At 45.4% G+C, this 20,910-nt stretch overlaps 1 protein-coding gene and 1 long non-coding RNA gene across 2 annotated transcripts in view; one reads left to right on the forward strand and one right to left on the reverse strand.

Moving 5' to 3' along the window:
* LOC113971471 overlaps positions 1 to 13,886 on the forward strand; it is a 51,394-nt gene extending 37,508 nt beyond the window's left edge. Inside the window, exons 4-5 of the long non-coding RNA XR_003535562.1 lie at positions 10,614 to 10,730; positions 13,745 to 13,886. This is a non-coding gene — a long non-coding RNA (uncharacterized LOC113971471). The remainder of the gene's footprint in view (positions 1 to 10,613; positions 10,731 to 13,744) is intronic.
* Positions 2,018 to 20,124, reverse strand: LOC113971469 (myosin heavy chain, skeletal muscle, adult-like). The gene is made up of 38 exons (XM_027691433.1): positions 19,903 to 20,124; positions 19,670 to 19,813; positions 19,422 to 19,578; positions 18,818 to 18,845; positions 18,605 to 18,719; positions 18,427 to 18,519; positions 18,234 to 18,297; positions 18,043 to 18,141; positions 17,838 to 17,941; positions 17,613 to 17,751; positions 16,563 to 16,681; positions 16,314 to 16,463; positions 15,628 to 15,798; positions 13,955 to 14,264; positions 13,772 to 13,848; positions 12,018 to 12,105; positions 11,801 to 11,918; positions 11,403 to 11,526; positions 10,814 to 10,950; positions 10,468 to 10,723; positions 8,398 to 8,640; positions 8,116 to 8,292; positions 7,886 to 8,031; positions 7,708 to 7,798; positions 7,230 to 7,619; positions 6,786 to 6,912; positions 6,573 to 6,691; positions 6,121 to 6,317; positions 5,432 to 5,615; positions 5,180 to 5,345; positions 4,892 to 5,016; positions 4,390 to 4,698; positions 4,086 to 4,289; positions 3,672 to 3,797; positions 3,408 to 3,578; positions 3,215 to 3,319; positions 2,998 to 3,093; positions 2,018 to 2,292 (listed from the first exon to the last, which is right to left on the reverse strand). Exons 1-38 carry the CDS (start codon positions 20,107 to 20,109, stop codon positions 2,140 to 2,142), a joined length of 5,829 nt encoding a protein of 1,942 aa, XP_027547234.1. The 5' UTR covers positions 20,110 to 20,124; the 3' UTR covers positions 2,018 to 2,139.
* Positions 20,125 to 20,910: the final 786 nt, after the last annotated feature.

Consider the following 20,910-nt stretch of genomic DNA (forward strand, 5'->3'; position numbering starts at 1 on the left):
TGCTGGAAGTACCTGGGCAGCTGTTGTGTTCCCTGTGGGACAGCACGTCCCAGGAGAGAGGGGCCAGCGCCCAGGTGCTGGGTTGGCACAGCACAGTTGCACAGGCTCCAAAGGGGCCACTCTGGATTCAGACTCTGAGCAGGGAGAGCACGCTCGGGCCGCAGTCTGACCTTTAACCTTTCAGCTGGGAATGGAGCTGTGCTGGAGCAAGTCTCCCTGGGATAAGAATAGCATCTGCTGTCTTGGGACACAGCACAGTTGTCCAGCTCCTGCACGGCAGCACATGGCACTGAGGCACAGAAGGCAGCCTACCCTCCCAGGAATATCTCAGGCACTATTAGTGGAAGTGAATCATGCCCACAGACAGGCACGACCCTGAGCAGGAGTCTTAGGAGAGCAGGGCTATTTTGGGCCTTTGTCACTGCAGAGGAAAGGAGACACATGATGTCTTCACGTAGCTGCCTGCTTCATTTTCAGCCACATGTGTGAGAGCTGGAGGGATAGCAGAGGGCATGTAACTGTGTGCAAGTGAAAGGGGCAGGAGGCTGGAGGAAGAAACAGTCTAAAGAAGGCAGTGGTAAGTCAGAACAGACACAGTTATAGCCCTTGATGTGAGAGCTGCTTCTTCAGTGACTTGACTGCCTTTTCACACCGGTGCCCTCTGAGACAGCACTTTTGGACAAGTCATCAAAGAAACTCTCCAGGTGTTCCACTTGCCAGTAGGGCCAGGGCTCGCTCCTCTCTTCCTTCTGCCTGACTTTGCTGGCTGCATTCCTTCGTTCTGGTGACACATCCTCAAGCTTTCTCGGTGCAGGCAATGGAAGGCAAAGGATGGTGCAGGGTCTGTAGAGCAGGGTTTCAGAGAGTCTCAGAAGTTAATGCTTGCACCAGCCATTCCAGCTAACAGGGATACTCACGGATGTTGTGTACCATCTAGACTCTACCCAGCCCCCCCTGAAGCTTTGGAGATGCCTGCAGGTGGGACTGCCACCCAAGAGGAGCAGTCAGCTCACAGGTGGGCTTGGGCAGGCAAAGGCTAAGGCCAAGAGGCCCTGCCTGTGGTGGCAGATCAATGCATGCTGTGAGCCATTGTCAGAGAGGACTAGTCTGGCCAGGTGTTAGGTGGCTTTCTTGAGGTCTTTGTGATTGAAGGCTGAGGTCTGCCCCTAAAGAACCACCTCCCATTGCTCTCTGCTGAGATACAGCACTGACAGCACTGACAGAAGTTCTCCTCACCAATGCTCACAAGGGACAGTAATGGGAGGAAGGAATGGAGGGCTGCACCCGTCTGTTTTCTTCTTTTCTCTTGTCTGAGACAGTGCCACGTGCAGCCTGTTGTGCAGGAGGTGCCAAGGCTGACCTCTGAGGTGATTGTTGAGGAGGTGTGTTGGTGCATGTGCTGTGCGAGAGGTGGGTACTAAGGGAGAGTCCTTCCAGCACAGGGCCCCAGGCAGGGCTCTGCTGTTTGCCCACTCAAGGGGAAACTGGGAGCAGGCGGTGGCAGCAGCTGAGGGAACCCAGGGTAAGGGAGATGGCACAATGTAGAGGCACTGTCAGTATGTTGTAACCGTGCTCGCGGTGACTAAAACTGTCTCTGTCAAGGAACTGCTGGTCCTTGATGGTGCGGTGCACTGTAACCTCTGATTACTTAGGAGTGGGTGTTTAGTGTTGGGGAGTGCCAGCATCAGAAACATGGGCAGGGAAAGGAAAAAGGACAGGGATCACCCTCTCTTGCCTCTCCCATGGGAAGGAACTTGTGCTGAAAGGACAATGGGAGAAGCATTAGGAGCATGTGAAGGCAGGAGCAGGACAAGGAGCTGCTGGGGACAAAAGAGAGCACAGGCTGGACTTTGAGGAGTCTCCACAGGAATGGCCAGCCTCTAAGTTTGCAGGTCCTCAGTCCAATATTTGCATCAGCTCCCCTTTCCTAACCAGGAAAAAGTAAGGAGTCTTGTTCTGCAATGCAGTATCCCAAGTATGGTGAGAAAACCAAACCCAAAGAAGGCACTGGTCATGGTGTGTTTGCAGAGGAATCTACTCTTTATTCACTAGACACTGAGGTGGGTAAATTGCAGAAGGAAGTGACAGAGGGTTCACATTTTGTGCAGCCCGCAGGTCACTTTGTACCTCATGACAATCTCACTCTTCCTCTTCTATCTTCCTATGAAACTCCCGACTCTTGGCTCGGAGCTTGTTGACCTGTGACTCTGCAATGTCAGCCCGTTCCTCGGCTTCCTCCAGCTCGTGCTGGATCTTGCGGAACTTGGAGAGGTTGACATTGGAGAGCTGCTCCTGAGAGAAGGAAGGAGTTGGTGGTGAGGAGCTCAGGGCAGGGGTGTCGCTGCTCCTGTGCCTTGGCCTGGGGGAAGGCACAAACTTCCATCCACCACCCACCACAGCTTATCCGTGAGTCTCAGTGAGATCCTTGAGAACTCCTCAGTGCCCCTCTCACAGATCCCCCTCACTGAGTCCAGAAGCCCTTGTCTGGGATGGACTGTTTGCCACAGTGAAGAAGCCACGCTCAGCCAATCATAAATTCAGGGGCTGCAGGATTCCCTCAGTTCCTCCCTGAGTGCTGCACGCCCAGAAACAGGCAAAGGGTCCTTGCACAATTCTAAGAGCTGAACGCAAAGTGGCTTGGGAGGATACTTCCAACACCTTCTCTGTCTGCTATCAAAAATCTGAAACTAAGTTATTTTCAAAACTTCTTAATATACTGTACTATCCTTACCATTAATAAGACTCCTTCTTACAGGCTGCTTTGTTGTCCTGATGCAGAAAATGCTGTGTACATTTGCCCTCTTATTAGTCTTGTTAGTGACTCATTGATTTCGTTCTCCAAGGCGAGGCTGATTTAGGAGCCTTTTGGAGAACTTGAAGAACTCCATTATTGACCAGTGACACCGTCCAACTTTCTTCTATTGGGCCAAGCTTCCTCAGGGGCCAAGCTACCCTCTGGGAAAGTGTTTCTTGCCAAGCACTCAGAGTGATACTTACAGCCTCCTCAGATTGTCTCTTGTAGGATTTCACCTTCATTTGCAGCTTGTCCACCAGATCCTGCAGCCTGAGAATATTCTTCCGGTCTTCCTCAGACTAAAGCAGTTGGCAAACAGGAAAGAGTGAATCGGTTCCCCCGCTATGGCAGGTAGCAATTCCCCTTGGCAATCAGGTGCAAACACTTTCAGTTTTTGCAGATGCCCACAGGGGCCATTACCTGGTAGGTGAGTTCCTTCACCCTCCTCTCGTACTTGCGCACGCCCTTCACGGCTTCAGCGCTGCGCTTCTGCTCAGCATCAACCTCCCCTTCCAGCTCCCGCACCTGCAATGAGAAGCCCATCCCTGCAGCTTCCCTGGGGGTGTCTCTCCAAGGGACGGGGTCCCTCATGCACCAACACAGCCCTACTCACCCTGGCCTCCAGCTTCTGGATTTGCTTCTTGCCTCCCTTCAGGGCCAACTGCTCGGCCTCTTCCAGACGGAGCTGCAGGTCCTTCACCGTCTGGTCCAGGTTCTTCTTCATCCTCTCCAGGTGGGCACTGGTGTCCTGCTCCTTCTTCAGCTCTTCTGCCATCATGGCCGCCTGAGCGGAGCAAAAGGTCAAAGCCCTTGTGGGGCTGGAGACATTTTGGGGAGAATACATCCCCCGTCAGCAATGAAAGGAGCCCTGACTCACATCTGTGATGGCCTTCTTGGCCTTCTCTTCAGCATTGCGGGCTTCCTGGATCGTATCCTCCATTTCGCTCTGAATCTGAGAAATGTCTGTCTCCAGCTTCTTCTTGGTGTTGATCAAGCTGGTGTTCTGTGCAACAGGAAGGACATGGCAAGATTTTTATTCTAGGGTCTGCAATAGCAAACCTACTCCCTGAGCCAAGTCTTTCCCATTCCATCGGCAATTGTGAATGTGGAATTCTTTGTACAGTGGTTGTTTACGTAATGCCAGTGGTGGGCTCGAGTGATGGACACTGAACATGCCTTTCCTTGTGGACTGCAGTAGAGAGGCCATTCTAGTACTGCCTGTCCCCGGGTATGTTCCTGCTCTCTGGGTTTGTTAAGTGTCAACACGGCTGCCTTTGCTCCATGCCCTGACCTGGGTATGGAGGAGCTGCACACGTTCGGTGGCATCCAGGAGCTCCTGCTCAGCCACTTTCCTCGACCGCTCCGTCTGCTCCAGGGCTGCCCGTAGCTCCTCAATTTCAGCCTGCAGCAGGTTTGCTCTGCGCTCCACCATGGCCACCTGCTCCTTCAGGTCATCCTGGGTCCTGAGAGCATCGTCCAAATGGATCTGGGTGTCCTGTAAGAGAGACAAGAGGAATTACAAGGCATCAGTGTGCGCTTGAGGGCCAAAAATGTCGGGGATCTCATTTCTCTTTCTGCAGCTTTGCTGAACAGACCTTGAGCACAGCCTGTGTGTTTCTCAGGTTCTTTTGTGTTTCTGCAGCCACACGGTTGGCATGGCTGAGCTGGATCTCCATTTCATTCAGGTCTCCCTCCATCTTCTTCTTCAATCTCAGGGCTTCATTCCTGCTCCTGATCTCAGCATCCAGGGTGCTTTGCAAGGACTCCACAATTCTGAGGTGGTTTCTCTTCAACTGGTCAATCTCCTCATCTTTCTCTGCTATCTTCCTGTCAATCTCAGACTTCACCTGGTTGAGTTCAAGCTGCAGGCGCAGGATCTTCCCCTCTTCATGTTCCAGAGAGGCCTGGACAAGTGGACACAAACATGGGGAACACTGAAAAACCTACTGCTTGCTTTCTAGGGGATTAGAGAATATTCCAGGAAGTCTCAGCTGGCTGCCCTCTGCAGCCAGAACAGAGCAGAAGCAAGGCCTTTTTAGCATTGTTTCTTCCTTGCTCACACATTTAGTGCAGACAGCAATGATTCTGGTCGGGTACCTCAGCTTCCTCCAGAGCAGCCTGTATTTCAGATTTCTCCTGCTCAATTTGCTTCTTGACTTTCTCCAGCTCATGAATTGCCTTTCCTCCCTCCGCAATCTGCTCCGTGAGGTCGGAAATCTCCTCTGTGGGAACAAAGACCAATGGCTTGCTCAGGCCCAGAGCAGAATGGGAAGGGCCCTGTCCCACCAGGGTGACAGGCATCCTTGCAGAGCTGCAGGCACAGACCCCGCAGCAATGCTCAGCTTGTGAGAAAGCCCATCCCGGAGCAGAGGGCCAGGGACTTACGCTGCAAGTTCTTGTTCTCCCGCTTCATTGTTTCCAGGTGGTCCAAGGACTCCTCATAGGCATTCTTCATCTTAAACAGCTCCGTGCTGAGGGAGCGAGACTCCTTCTGGGAGGCCTCCAGCTCAGCCTGCGTTTCCTCATACTTCTGCTTCCATTCTGCCAGGATCTGAAGAGAAACGGGGCGTGAGTGGGGATGTGGCCATCCCGGGGGGAGGCTGTGCCCAGGAGTCCCAGGGCTGGAGCCCAAAAGACCTTGTCAAAGTTCTTCTGCTTCTTGTCCAGAGCAGCGCAGGCAGCATTGGATCGCTCCACATCAATCATCAGGTCCTCCACTTCATTCTGCAGCCTCTGCTTTGTCTTTTCCAGGGAGGCACACTTGGCATTGACAGCTTCGACGTGTTCCTCTGCATCCTGCAGGCGCTGTGCCAGCTTCTTCCTGGGAGGAGATGAGCACATCTCTTAACTGGAGATGAAAATGGATGTTGATTTTCATACCACAGTACTATGCACATAGTGCAGAGCCAACCCTGCCAGTAGTTTTTTTTATTTTCCCAAGGTCTTCATAGAATCACAGAACACAGAATGGTTTGTTTTGGAAGGGACATTAAAAATCAAGTAGTTCCATGCTAGCAGAGGGGATACCTTCCACTAGACCAGGTTGCTCAAGGCTCCAACCTGACCTTGAACACTCCCAGGGATGGGGCAGTGACAGCTTCTTTCCAGTTTTGCTCTCCCTCTGTACACAGATGTCCTTTCTCCTGCATTCTTTGTCATGTAACCTATTTTCACTGTGTTTTTCAAAACTGCATCCTTTATAGTAAATATTTCTGTTTCATATATCTCCCCAATCTACTACTAGGCTTTTGCCTTTCAATATTTCAGTGGTTTCTTCAAATTTCCATTCTTATTCCCTGCCAGCCTTCCCCACCCTGCTCACGTACTTGGCCTCCTCGAGCTCCTCCGTGCGCTGAATCGCGTCCGTCTCGTATTTGGTTCTCCACTGGGCCACTTCGCTGTTGGCCTTGGACAGGGCGCGCTGCAGCTCCCCCTTGGCTTCCTGCTCCTCCTCATATTGTTCCCGGAGCAAGTCACAGTCGTGGCGAGCGGACTGCAGGGCGTGGGCCAGGGCGTTCTTGGCCTGTGGAAAAAATATTGCAATAATGAGTAGATATATCCCGTAAATTTTCTCTTGACACTGATATATGATATCCACAGAAATAGCAATTAAGTGGCTGCAAGATAAAAAGTTGAGAGTCCTGTGCTGATAGGGCCTGGATTGCATGACCTGGGGAGATGGTTTGAACTTTTAATTGGATCACCTTTTGAAATCTTGGACATTTCATCAAAATCAATGTTATGTCAAAGATTTTATCTGTAACCTATATATCTTCACCTTTATCTCTTCTTCTAGTTGCCGCTTCAGTTCTTCAATCTGCTGGGTGAAAGCCTGTTTCCCTCTAGTCAGCTGAGAAATTAAAGCATCTTTTTCCTCCACCTGGCGTCCATATTCGCCTGGAAAAGTTTGTAGTTGAGAAAACATTTTAATATCCAATAAAGTAATTTATGGAGTTCTCCCATTTCCAAATTAGAGGTGGAAGTGCTGTACCAGATTCTGTCTGCAGACGAGCTCTTTGAGCACTAAGATCGCTGATCATGCGCTGATTCTGCTCCTCCTTTGTTTTATATTCACTCAGCTGGTCTTCCAGGGTGCGGCACATCTTCTCCAGGTTTGCCTATGTATCAGTCACAAGAAAATATATATAAGAAAATATATATAAGAAAATATGTAAGCAAATATATATATATAATATATATATACATATATATATAGAGAGGAAAATAGAGTAAATATCTTGATCTTTCCTTCTTTACAGGAGGAAAATGTGTCCAGAAGGTGCAGTTTACATGTCTGGGGACTATGTGCATACACCCATAGTTCTGCACATTAGATTTGGAAATATCACTTATAACCTGATACTAGTTAAAAAATATAAAATTAAAACAAAATCATCGCATTGCTCCCAAATTCCTAAAAAAAATACTTGTGTACCTTGGCTTTGGAGACAGACTCCATGTTACTGGCCAAGTCATCAATCTCCATCTTGAGCTCACTCTTCTCCTTCTCCAGCTTCTGCTTGACGCGCTGCAGGTTGTCGATCTGCTCCCCCAGCTCAGCTGTGCTGTCCGCGTGCTTCTTGCGCAGGGCGGCAGCCGTGGCTTCGTGCTGCAGCGTGGCCTCTTCGAGGTCCCGGCGCATCTTCTGGAATTCTGCCTCCCGCTTCTTGTTCATCTCCACCTGAGCTGCCGTCGCCCCTCCTGCTTCTTCCAGGCGCTCGCTGATCTCCTCCAGCTCCCTGGACAGGTCAGCCCGATGCTTCTCTGCTTTAGCGCGAGAGGTTCGCTCGGCCTCGATTTCCTCCTCCAGTTCCTCAATACGGGCCTGGAGAACACGAGGGACCCTTCACACCCGTGCCCTCCTCCTCCCTGAGCCGAGCCTGGGGCAGGCAGGGGGAGGAGCAGATACTTGCCTGCAGCTCCTTGATCTTCTTCTGTAGTTGCATGCCCAGAAGTTGTTCATCCTCGATTTTGCTCTGGATCTGGCTGATTTCAAAGTCTTTCCTTTGGGCAAAGCAAAGTGGGTTACAGCTCAAAGGAAAAAGACAAGAGCTGCAGCCCAGCACGGAGGTGCCCCAGGGCCACACTTACTTCTTCAGTTTCTCATCCAGCTGCTGCTTATCATTCTCCAGATCCATGATGCTGTCCTGGGCCAGCTTCAGGTCTCCTTCCAGTTTCCTCTTGGCTCTCTCCAGGTCCATGCGCAGTTTCTTCTCTTGCTCCAGGGACCCTTCCAGCTACACAGAACAAGGCCATCAGTGCTCCACCAGCCAGCTCAAACTCCATACCTGTCTGTTCCTGCTCTGTGTCCGTGTGCTTACATCGTCCACTTGCTGCTCCAGCTTGGTCTTGGCTTTGGTCAGTGTATTGACTTTGTCCTCCTCTGCCTGCAGGTCATCCAAGGTCTGCTGATGGGCCTCTTGGAGGGCTTTCTTCTCTTTTGTCAGCTTGACAATGGTCTCGTCCAGGGCTGCCATCTCCTCTGTGAGGTTTTTCACCTTTAGGAAGAAGGGAGCAAGTGTAAATCAAGGAAGTAGATCCAGAAGTCCTGGAAGAGCACGGGGCTCTTTTCTGGAGTGTGGGTGAGATTTTCTGCCTCATACCTTGTTTTCAGTGGCGTGTTTTTCCTTCTCCACCTTGGCCAGTGTTAGCTCAAGGTCATCAATATCTTTCTTCAGCTCTGAACATTCATCCTCCAGCTTTCTTTTCTTGGCTGTCAGCTCAGCATTGATTTCCTCCTCATCCTCAGCCCTTTCAGTCACTTCTTTAACTTTGGCTTCCAGCTGGATTTTGGTTTTGATGAGCTGGTCACACCTTTCCTCAGCATCAGCCAAAGCATCAGCTTCCTGGTGGGAAAATGTTAGGGATACGCTTTTTGAGGGAATATTGAGATTATTACCTGCATAATTCAGAGTCCTGGATAGCAGTTTTGTAGTTGAAAATTTGATACATGTTCCAATAAAATGACATATAATATAAAATTGATTTTATATTGTTAGTTTTGAAACAGACTGGTTTTAAATCTTAAACCAAGTAAAATCCTTTTCGATTTACCTCAAGACCTGAGTATTTATATATTTGTGCAGGGTAAAGAATCCAAAATTATCTCACTATCAAACATTGGAACAAAATGCATAAATTCAGGTTTAATCATAGGAATATATCCCATGTTTGTGAAGTTCTGAGTGATAATCATATGCCAAGATGCATATAAATACTGAAGACACAATTATCTTGACACCATTCCTGTATATATCTTTTTTCACCTTACTCTCTTTCTGGAGTAACTGTTTTTGATTCCTATTTTCAACACCATTGGCCCCAAAATACTCAATATCTGTCAGCCTTGTCTCTTCTCTGTGCTACTGTCATCAGCTAAGAAGAAAACGACCTGCTGGAAAATTTGCCTCCAGGCTTCTTTTCTGCAACATATGTCCCGTGGTATTTGTTATATTTTGTCTCAGGTTTCAGTCCAGCAGAAATAGTATGAAAGAAAAATAATAATGTTAGCAGTGCGTGGATTCTTTCATCTTTTTACAGCTCAAGACTCTTTAAAAAGGGGGGCATGTGGCTTTTTCTATATGTCACATGTGCTGCATAGTATCACTTGGAGGAGTCAGTCTTTTCTATTCTGTGACTGATTTAATTTAGAAAGCACAGCATTGTAACACCACAGATGTAGCACGTGATTTTGTGTAATGATTCTTAGTGATGTAGGAGGGTGAGTGAGAATATTAAATTCTCTTTCCTCTTAGTTCAGTATTATACCATAGTAAAGTCTGTTACTATCCAGACTATTCAAGCCACCACCTAAACCAGAAAGAAACAAGTTATCTTGTTCTACTGGAGAATAAAGAGAGGAAAGTAGTGGCCTCTTAATTTGCCCCGAGAATTCTTAATTATGAGTGTGTAAGGAGAGGCACACTCAGTTTTGGAGACATAGGAAAAAAGTACTAGCAAAACAAACATTTTACAAAAAAAAGTTTCTTGATTGTTCTGATATAAGCAGAAGGGCAGTGAAGGTAGCAGAGGGTCAAAAAAACAAGTCCTGGGAGGAGTGGCTGAGTGAGCTGGGTTTGTTTAGTCTGGAGAAGAGGAGGCTCAGGGGGAACTTCACTGCTCTCTACAACTGCCTGAAAGGAGGGTGTAGTGAGGTGAGCGTTGGTCTCTTCTGCCATGTCTCAAGTGAAATAACGAGAGAAAACAGCCTTAAGTTGTGCCAGAGGAGGTTCAGATTTGATATTGGAAAAAAAGTTTCTCCGAAACAGTGGTCAGGCATTGGAATAAGCTGCCCAGGGAGGTGGTAGAGTCACCATCTCTGGAAGTGTTCAACGGGAGTCTGGATGTGGCACTTGGGAATATGGTTTAGGAGGGATTATGGTGGTGCTGGGTTGATGGTTGGAGCAGATGATCTTGAAGGTCTCTTCCAGCTGTGATTAGTCTGTGAATCTGAGAAATGCTACGAGAGCTCAGCATACACCATAGAAAGCCTCACCCAGGTAATATGCTGACAGTCCTTATTAAAGCTAGTTACACTTGTAAGAGCACCACTTAAAGAATCAAAATTGAACTGAGCTAAATTGTAGTTTCTATGTGTCTTTTGAAAGTGTAATTGTAAATATCAACTTGATAGTCACAGCAGAGTTGGGATAAAGCACACTGGTGATACTCACAGCCTGCACTTGGAGCTGCAGGTCATTTTTCTCCTGCATAAGTTTCACCATTTTCTCCTCCAGCTCCTTCCGCTTTGCCTCAGACTTTGCAAGCTCTTCCTTGGTTTTCTCAAACTCTTGTTTCATGTTGGCCATCTCCTTCTCAGACTCTGCACTCTTCAGCAAGGGCTTGATCTTGAAGAACAGCTTCATCCAGGGCCAGTGTTTGACATTCATGAATGCACGAATGTTGTACTGGATGCAGAAGATGGACTCTCTGAAAGGTAAGTCAAATTAATATTCAATATTTATACCATGATGACACAATAAGCCAAGTAGGGTGAACCTGATTTGAAGAAAAACCTACCTTCTCTCCACCATTCTCTGGTACTCCACCCTCATCAGGTAACCTCTGCATCTGGCCTGTGTGCGGGTGATGAGCTGTGCCAGCTTCTCATCCCTCATCTCCTCCAAGAGGCCTACGAGCCCAGCTTTGAAGAACACCTTAGGTAAGAACATGAAAATAGGTGCAGTGTATGTGCTTGTTCAGGGTAACCTGGTGCTCTTCCCCCCATGACAGGCACTATGGGAAGTTAAGAGAAAAAGCAAAACCACAAAGAATATATGTAGTGCCCGACTCTTTTGTCACTCCAAGCTTCTGGTTACCTGCAGTTGAGGAACTATAATAGCCAGACATTTTGCTTTTATTTTTATTAACCCTTGATTCTCTCATTCTACAACTTTGTCTTAAATTAGGAACACTTAATTAACCCTTAATTAAATCATCCTATGGCAATGAATTTCAGTTTATTCAAATGTTGAGTAAAAAACTACTTGATTGATTTATTTTACATACACTATTGGATCATTTCACATACTATCTGGAGTAACTGAGTGTCAGTCTCAAGCCGTGCAAACCAAAAACCCACGGTACTTGAAGCAAGCAGATTTTGTACCTTAGTGTGACCAAATTTGTATTGAGTATGGTCTATATCAATTGATCCAAGAAGTTTCTCACAAGCCTTCTTGCTGTCAATGAACTGTCCCTCTGGGATAGCACTGGCATTTAGTACTTTGTATCTGAGGAAGAAAATGGAAGGATTTGCTTTGGACTCAATGATCTTAAGGGTCTTTTCCAACCTAAATGATTCTATAATTCTATGAATATGAAGAGGTCTGTTGTTGAGACCAACTGGCTGCTACATGGAAAGAAAGATTCTAAAAACAGTTGAGAATGTAACAGCACTTATTAAACCGAAACTATAGGGAAGGCTTTAGGCACAGGAGGGAAAAATTAAATTTCACAAGCTACTCAAGATGAGTGAAGTGATCCAGTAAGGGGATGAAGTCTGACCTCTGTTTAAAATCTGCATACAGGACTCTGTTGGGAAATCCTTTCCTGCAAATCCTGATCCCTTCCAACACGCCGTTACAGCGCAGCTGGTGCAGCACCAGCTCGTGCTCCATGGCACCTGAGCAAGGCAGAGCACAAATACACACCATGTTCTGTAACACAGAGAGCAAGAGCTGCACCATACTGAGAACGTTCGATGCATATGTAAATCTCTTACCAGGTGTTTTCGTTTCATTTGGGATGATGCAGCGCACAAAATGGGGGTGGGTGCTCCTCAGGTTGGTCATCAGCTTGTTTAAATTCTCCTGGGAGAGTCATTAAGAAAAGTTGATATTAGCAAACGTAATTCCTTCTGTAAGCATCAAGCCCTCTGAAATGAGATGTACACAAATGAGCAGAACCCTGAACTGAAGCCCTCTGCATCAGGTTTTCTGACTTTCCACAGATCTTTGCTGTTTTTAACTTAATGTATAAAGTTCTTCCGAGTAATCTGTAGAAAATATTGTACTCTTAAACACAGAATTGTAATACATTTCACTAACTCTAGTGGAATACCTTTATCAGAAATTATATCCACAGGATGTACCCAGAGAGATAAAGTAGTACCCCTATGAGGCAATGAATGGGAAGCATTCTGCAGGAGGCGTCAAAGCTGGGTCATATGGAACACACTACATAAAACCTTCATGTTTTCCCTACTAAAAGCAAAAGGAACAAAACCAGTTTTATATGTCGAGAATACACATTTTTCTTGTATTGTAAAGTGAGATGAACCCCAGCCTTGTTTTGTAATTGATATTTGTATAGTTATTTATAAAAAATTATTGTCTATAATTAGGGGAGGGAAGCAGATGTTCTAGAGGACATCGCAAAGCATGCAAATAAAACAGAGAAAACATTAGGATGCATAAACACTAACATGTCTAAACAAGAGGGATAGTGGAAGAAAATTTAAAAACATAACAGAAATGCAACCCAAATGCACCAAACAATATTTCTCTTACAACATTACCTCCTAAAGTCTTATGACCTTTAGACATAGACTTTTTGCATTATTTTCAAATGATACAGGCAGTACAGCTATGATAATTGCCCCAGAGGGTGGTTGGGCATTGAACAGCCTCCCCAGGGCAGTGATCATGGCCCCAAGACTGCCAGGGCTCAAGGAGTGTTTGGACAATGCTCTCAGGGACAAGGTGGAATAGTTCGAGTGTCCTGGGCAGGGCCAGGACTGGATGATCCTGATGGGTCCTCTCCAGTTCAGCATATTCTACAATTCTGTGATTATTTTTCTTGGGGCATATAGACACATGCCCATGTCCTGTTTCAGAGCACTGGCTAGAGGCTCTCAGGTAATGAAGAATCATATGACAGCAGATCTGTAGAAGAAATTAAGCTATATCAAGAAGGGAGGCATACATGAAGGATGAAAAAGGTAATACCTCGGGAGACGGGAGGCATTTCACCTGGAAGAGTTGTATGGAGCAGTCAGGAAGCAAGACTTGGTTATGACAAAGGACTGTGAAGTATTGACATCTTAAAAATCCATAACCCAAGGAATGATGGTATTTCAAGTATAAGAAATTGATCCTTGAGTCAGAGAGAAAAACTAGACATATAAATGGAGCAAACAGGTCAACAGTAGCCAGAATGTTGTAAAAGGGCAATAACAGCTTCTGAAGCCAGAGGTGTGCATCTGGAGGAAATCTGGTCTATTTTAAGTATATTTTAGACATTTTTTCTTTGACATTCTTCCATCTAGAAGCATCATCCTCGGACAAGTGGGCAAAGAGAAAAGCTGTACATTCAGTGGAATGGAGTATGAGTAGACTACACTGGATTTATTCCTAGTAAAATGTGGCCCAAGAACTTCAGGACCTTTTAAAAGAACTAAGCCAAAAAAAGACAAGCCATAGTGATTGGTGGGTTTACTCCTTATCTTAGGAAGAAATAGCAAAGTCTCTACTGTACCCGGAAAAGAGCTGAGACAGTCTGGAAAGAAGAACCCTTCTTCTTGGCACCTTTCTTGCCTGCACCACTGGCCTCAGCTAAATTAAAAATAAATAAAACAGATTTTAGATTTTTGCTTTTGCCTTTTATTATTCCTTTTTGTAAGCTGTACATCAGTGAAAATATGGGATTCATATAGCCAACCTGCTTCTGCTCCACCATAGTTGGCAAAGAGTAAGGCCAGGGTCTTCACAGATGATTTCTGGTACAGCCCAATGACAGTTTCATTCAGGGGGTCCTTGTTCTTCTCCAGCCACCCAGTGATGTTGTAGTCCACTGTGCCAGCGTAGTGCACCAGGGAGAAGTGGGCCTCAACCTTGCCTTTGGCAGGTTTGGGCTTCTGGAAGTTGCTGGACTTGCCCAGGTGCTGGTCATAGAGCTTGTTCTTGAAAGAGGTGTCAGTTGCCTTGGGGAACATGCACTCCTCTTCCAGGATGGAGAAGATGCCCATGGGCTGGAAGAAATCACAAGGGAGACAGATTGTAATTTAGCTTTCAGGGCAATAATGACATTCATGTAGACATAGTAATGGAACACAGATTGAGATACACATCAGAAAATATTAATATTTAATTACATTTTCTTCTAGAAAGTGGGATTGAGTACATTGATACCTATATTTTTAATACAAAATTAACTATAAAGAATAAGAGAAATTAATTTAGTTTGTGTGGAGAATGTGCTTTATAAAATTAGAGCACTACCTTCTTATGCAGTGGGACTGAGAGCAAAAACAGATGTGTTAAACACATTGAACATGAGCCAAAAGTACACCATTGCAGCAAAGGCAGCCAACTCATCCTCAGCTGCATTCTGTTGCTCATGGGAGTCCATCCTTCCTCTCTAATCAGCTCTGATGAGAAACATCTGGAGTGCTGTTCTAGCTCTTGGCTACCCCCATGGATGTAGTAGAGTGAGCCCAGTGACAGGCCACAGATATATTTAAATGATCGGAATGTCTGACATGCAAAAATAAGCTGACAGGACTGTCCTGCATGGAAATGAGAAGGCTCTGGGAGATCTTATCAATCTATATAAATACCAAATGGGAGGGAGAGAAGAGAGAGCTCAGTGATGTCCTGTGATATGACAAGAAGAAAGAGGCATGATTAAGTAAATTCCATTTAATGAGAAGAAAAAAGCTTCTTTACTGTGAAGATGGTCCAGAGTTAGAAAAAGTCCCCTGAAGTATCTGTGGCATCTGCACCCTTGGAGATATTAAAAATCCAACTGGATGTGGTCCTGAGTAAACCGCTCTAGCTGACCCTGCCTTGAACAAGCAGGTTAGATTAAGTGATGCCCAGAGCTGATTCTATGATTCCAACTGCTCATCATCTGCCAGCCACTGAACTTGCCATCTCATATGCAGTACAACTGCCTTCACACTGTCAGTTGAGGGAGGCACCTGCAAGTGTGACTGTGTACTGACAGTTATTTATGTGTGTCCATCCTCTGCGTCCATTTTGCAAAGATGCAGCTGTTCTGCTGTACAAGCACCTTGTCAGAGCTGAAAGGTGAGGAGGACACACTGACCGGAAATTGGCTCTAGCTGGTTTGGAAGAACACTCTTATTGAGAGTTAAACAAACTTTTTGTGCTTGAAAAGAGATCAGTACAGACTTGCTGCCACAAGTCTGCCACACATCTGCCACAATCTCCTTCATTTCTCACTTAACAGAAAAAGTAAACTACGGGGCAAGGTATTTTGAATAAGAAAAGCAGAATACTTGGGCAGGAACATAGAAGATCCCTTTGAACAATAAGACCAAGTGATTACAGAGTTTTTCTGCATGTAACTCATTTGAACAGGTAGGATACCTTTTCAATGAGCTCAATGCAGGCAGCCAGGTCCATCCCAAAGTCAATGAATGTCCATTCAATTCCCTCCTTCTTGTACTCCTCCTGCTCCAGCACGAACATGTGGTGGTTGAAGAACTGTTGCAGTTTCTCATTGGTGAAGTTGATGCACAACTGCTCAAAGCTGTTGAACTGGAAATAAAATAAGAAGGATACATATTGAAAGATGCAGCAATAATTGCAAAACCTCATCCTTTAAAACTAAGGAATGGAGTTATCTTGGCTTCATTGTCCATCCTGTGCATTTCTTCAGTCTGCTTTGCAGCTACATAATGAAAAAGAGAAAGGCATCAAATTAATTGTCCACAAGGAATTTTTTTCATTAATAAAGTTGTGAAGATATAATATATACCAAGTTACAGGAAGAAGAAACACAAGCTTAGGACTATCGTGATGTACATATTTTTATACTATCTTGTCCTTGACTATATAACCAAGGAATTTTTCTGATTAAACCATTCTGTACTTTTGAGTTTTCACATCTTGAAATAAGACAAGTCTTTTGAAAAGTAATTTTTTAATTCATGACAAAAAAGAAAAATAACACTAATGATGTGATAATATTATGTCTTCTTTAAAAATGTGTCTCAAATTGATCATAACATTCAGCTGTCACTTCCAAGTAGCTCTTACCAAATCTTACTTACATCAAAGATCTCGAAGCCAGCAATGTCCAGCACACCAATAAAGTACTGCCTGGGCTGCTTCGTGTCCAGCTGTTGGTTGATGCGAACAACCATCCACAGGAACATCTTCTCATAGACAGCCTTTGCCAGGGCACCCACTGAATTGTGCACCTACAGGAAAAAATAAGTGCCTGGCGTTACCATACAGGGCAGAGGAGAATCAACAGGATATTAATTCTAAACATGGTTAGAGGCTACAACGTTTCTTACCTGCTGAGCTGTTTGGCCCTTGGTCACGTATTCATTCCCCACCTTGACTCGGGGGTAGCAGAGGGCCTTGAGCATGTCAGCTGAGTTCAGGCCCATCAGGTAGGCAGCCTTGTCAGCAACTGAAAAGGCAGAGGAAAAAGGAAGAATTTAACATCCAGTAAACTTTGAATCCTGGAGCAGACTTCCCAGGATTCAGCCTAAAGGCTGCAGGGTTCAGATTTCTGTTCTTTGAAAACTTTTGATAGACTCTCATAGAGGGAATCTTGGCAACATCACACTTGTCATTATGCATATTGAGCTTTTCTAAAACAATTTATGTTTCAAAATCTTCCCTAGAACACGTAGAAAGTAATGATGTTTTCAAAAATCTCCTGGCACTGAACTGAAAAATGAAGCTTGTTAGTCTGAAAGCTCGTAGTGCACCTGCAGCTCAGGAGCTGCAGTGACAACAACCAGGTACTGATCTGTATTCAGGTGATCTAGACCACACAATATTTAGAGTGAAACACAGAGACAATATCTCTGTTCTCTTTCAGATCCAGAACCCTTTCTGAGCTTTTGTTTCTGATGTTCAGTAAAACCAGTTGGGCTTCATCCTGTTACCTATGGTGCTCTCCACCTCCTGCCTTGTCCTTTAGCAAGAGGAGGTGTTGCTCACAGAATTGGAGACAGGGGTTGTAGGTCCTGTGCCCACAAAGGAAAGGAATCAAATAAACCTCTTACAGTTGCCTTCCCTTAGTGTTGGATAGGGGAAGACAAATGTTAGAACTGAATCACTGGGCTGTTTCACAGTTGCAAGCCATATTCCAACAAAGGCATGACTAAAGGAACATCCATCACTCCTGACTTCCTGGAAGTTTATACTACTAACTGTTCATAGCATATGATACATAAATCCTGAAATAAGGGAACTTGGTGTACTAAGGGCAAGGGACAGGGTTTTTTTCCTGGCTGACTAATTTTCTTGGGATCCTAAAGTCCAACAATAAACAACTTTTGCTGTCTTCCACAGTGGGTTACAGAAGGGTTAATTATTGAGCTCAATAATACCTTCTGTGCCTTCAGGCTCTGCCTGTTCCTCTCTTGGTTTCTGCTTGAACTTCAGGTTCCCATAGTGCATGACAGCCCCTGTCAGCTTGTAGATGGCTGTTCTCTCATCAGCAGTGAAGCCCAGGATGTCAATGGCACTCTGATAATACAATCAGCAAAGTGAAATATTTGTGTGTTATGTGATGTATGACCTATGCCTGTTGACCTGTTTTGTACATTACTCACATCTGTTGCCATCAACTCCTCCTTGTCATCAATACTGGGAACACTGATCTCGCCTTGACTCACAAAAGGGAAATCATAAGGGTTGGTGGTGATGAGGAGCATTTCTGAAAACAAATGTGTAGGTGGGTTAAATTTAATACTTTTTGTAATGTAGTTGAATCTTGCTCAGAGATCTTCCTTCAAAAAGCTTGGTGATGTCTCCTACCAATTAGCTCTGGCTTCTTGTTGGACATGATCTGATAAAAGATGTGGTAGCTTCTTTCCGCCTTGAGCTGGAAAGTGACTCTGGACTTCTCCAGCAGATCTGCCCAGGAAGGTAGAAAGAGTTAGGCACAGCAATGCACATGGAGGTGGGAATTTGGGAAGGGATGGGAGCAGTCCAGGAGAATCTCTTACAAGTTTCAATGTCAGCAGAAGCCAGTTTGCCTGTGGCCCCAAAGTGGATTCTGATGAATTTGCCCTGTTAGGGAGAAGCAACAACATTTGAATCTGGATGTTTTCCTCTGACATCTCCTTTACATGGAGACCTGCTCAGGCATCACTTGTCCTGCCATGAGAGGGAGAGATTTTGTCCAAGTCACCAACTCACAAAGCGCGAGGAGTTGTCGTTCCTCACGGTCTTGGCATTTCCAAAGGCCTCCAGCAGTGGGTTGGCACTGATGATTTGATCCTCAAGTGTTCCCTGCAGGGGGAAAATTATTCATGGACTGTGTTGAGTTGACAGGGCAATGACGGCCCAAGTGTCCAGTCTGTTCTTCCTGACTCACCTGCATTTTGCCTGATGTCTGCTCCTCCTTTTTCTTCTCCCCGCTGGCTGCAATTGTTGCAAAGTACTGGATGACACGCTTTGTGTTCACAGTCTTCCCGGCACCGGATTCTCCGCTGTCAGAGCAAGGAGAGAAGCAGAGAGCGTGTGGTCAGGCAGGAGGAGCCCTGGCCCTGGGCAGCCCCTCAGGGACCCGAGCAGGGGGTGTACGTACGTGATCAGGATGGACTGGTTCTCCCGATCTGGGGAAGAGGCAAAATGAGAGCTATATTAGCAACTAACCTGGGTAACTCTAAGCTGAATAGAAGTAAAGGTGTAAATAGAAGCTGGGGATTCTTCAGAAAGTCTAAGACTACCCAGTTCCCTTCTAGATCCTAACAGTATTAAGAATAAACCCAAATGAATATATTGAAGAGTCAGGGGCATCTGGACCTAAGACAAGCTATGTATCAACTTGCCCTTGACATAGTTCTCATCAGGAAATATAAACACATTGTCCACCCATGTTCAAAATACTGGATTATATGGAATAATAACTTCTTTCTTATCAGTGAAAAAATGTAGAAAACTAAGTCAAGCACTATTTCTGGTACTGTGTAGTGGGAGAGTATAGAATTTTGTACAATAAAGTGAAAATAATACATTATAGTGAGTCTATACATGCTTTTGGGTCACTCTCACTTGAAATTATTTGCTACATAACTCACTCAAGTTCACAGTCATGCAGCTCTGTGGTGGTTTTAGCTGGCTTGTCACGTGTCCCAGTGAGATCAGCAGGGTTTTTTATTAGATTGCTGTGAGGGAGGTCAAGCACTCACCAGTCAGCATGAACTGATAGGCGTTGTCAGAGATGGAGAAGATGTGTGGAGGGGCCTCCTGGCGCTTCTTGCCTCGGTAGGCCAACACCACCTCCGGGTTGTACACGGGCAGCCACTTGTAGGGGTTGACAGTGACGCAGAAGAGACCCGAGTAGGTCTGCGAGGAAGGGACACAGCACGTTGGCTTCCCCTGGGCCTGGCAGAGCAGTTCCTCCAGCTGCCCAAAGGAAGCTGCTGCTGCCACTTACGTAGATCATCCAGGCTGCGTAACGCTCTTTGAGGTTGTACAGCACAGCGGGTTCGTGGAGGTGGGTCATCATGGCCATGTCCTCGATTTTGTCGTACTTGGGAGGGTTCATGGAGTAGACTTGATCTTCCTTCACGGTCAGGGTCTATCAGAGGCAGGAGGACATGCTCAGATGTCAGCTAAGAACCCAGAGTGGGAAAGAAATGTTGTCCTTCAGGCTTGTTTTTCACTCACCTCTCCCCCTTCAGTCTTGACAGTGACTTTCCCTGATTCCCTGCTCTGAATTGTCCCTTTTACAAAGGATTCTTTAGGATGAGCCACAAAGACAGATGACTTGGCATCGAAAGGCTTGTTCTGGGCTGCAATTCTCTCCTTTTCTGACTTTCGGAGGTAAGGAGCTGCCTCCCCAAAAATGGCCATCTCAGCATCTCCAGAGGCCATGGCTGCTCTTTACGTCTGCTGAGGATACGTCAGCAGATGACTCTGTGGAGAAACAATATGGCACTGATTACTTACATTTTTTCAAGATTTGGGAAAATGTTATATCCTGTGCCTTGGTTTCTCTTCATACTCTGAGTATTTTAACATAAGTAGAAATTTAATTTTACGTCAACTTAGAAAATAAGGGGCTTTCATGGATGTATTCTAGGTCTTCAAACACTCCTTAATGACCTTTTCAGAACTATGGGTTTGGTGCTTTAAGAATACTGTGCCTGTAAGACAAGAGTGAATTTGTTGAGGAAGTTTCACTAAGACATCGCTATTAGGCAAATTCATTAAAAGGATGAATAATTAAGTAAAAACTGTAGTGCAGGTGAACTACAATCTTGGAAAACATTGAATCTGTGGGACATTTACCTATTAAATGTAATGGTAATGCAAAGGTAGTGGGAAATTAATGAATGTTACTAATGAAGTTGTCAACTGAAAAAGAAAAGAAGGGCAGGCTTTGTGACCTTTTAATAATCTGCTACAATTTAATTTGCTGTACACATTTGTCGTCATTCACTACAATACCTAAATAATTTCAGCCCCAAAATTCTGACTTGGGTGAAATAAAATTCAAGCACTGAAATTGGAATTGCCAAGGCTGTGTTAAGATCCCAAATAAATACTTACTGAAAAAAATCCAGGAACAGGTGAGTTCTCAAATGTTAAAAAGAAAAAAAGGGGTATTTCTTCAGATGATGTATTAAACGTGTAGGTACCTAAATTTAGCCAACTGCATTTGAAAATTCTCTA

The sequence above is a fragment of the Neopelma chrysocephalum genome, unplaced genomic scaffold (genome assembly GCF_003984885.1).
Source record: "Neopelma chrysocephalum unplaced genomic scaffold, ASM398488v2 Primary Assembly neopelma1_84, whole genome shotgun sequence".
Classification (NCBI taxonomy): domain Eukaryota; kingdom Metazoa; phylum Chordata; class Aves; order Passeriformes; family Pipridae; genus Neopelma; species Neopelma chrysocephalum.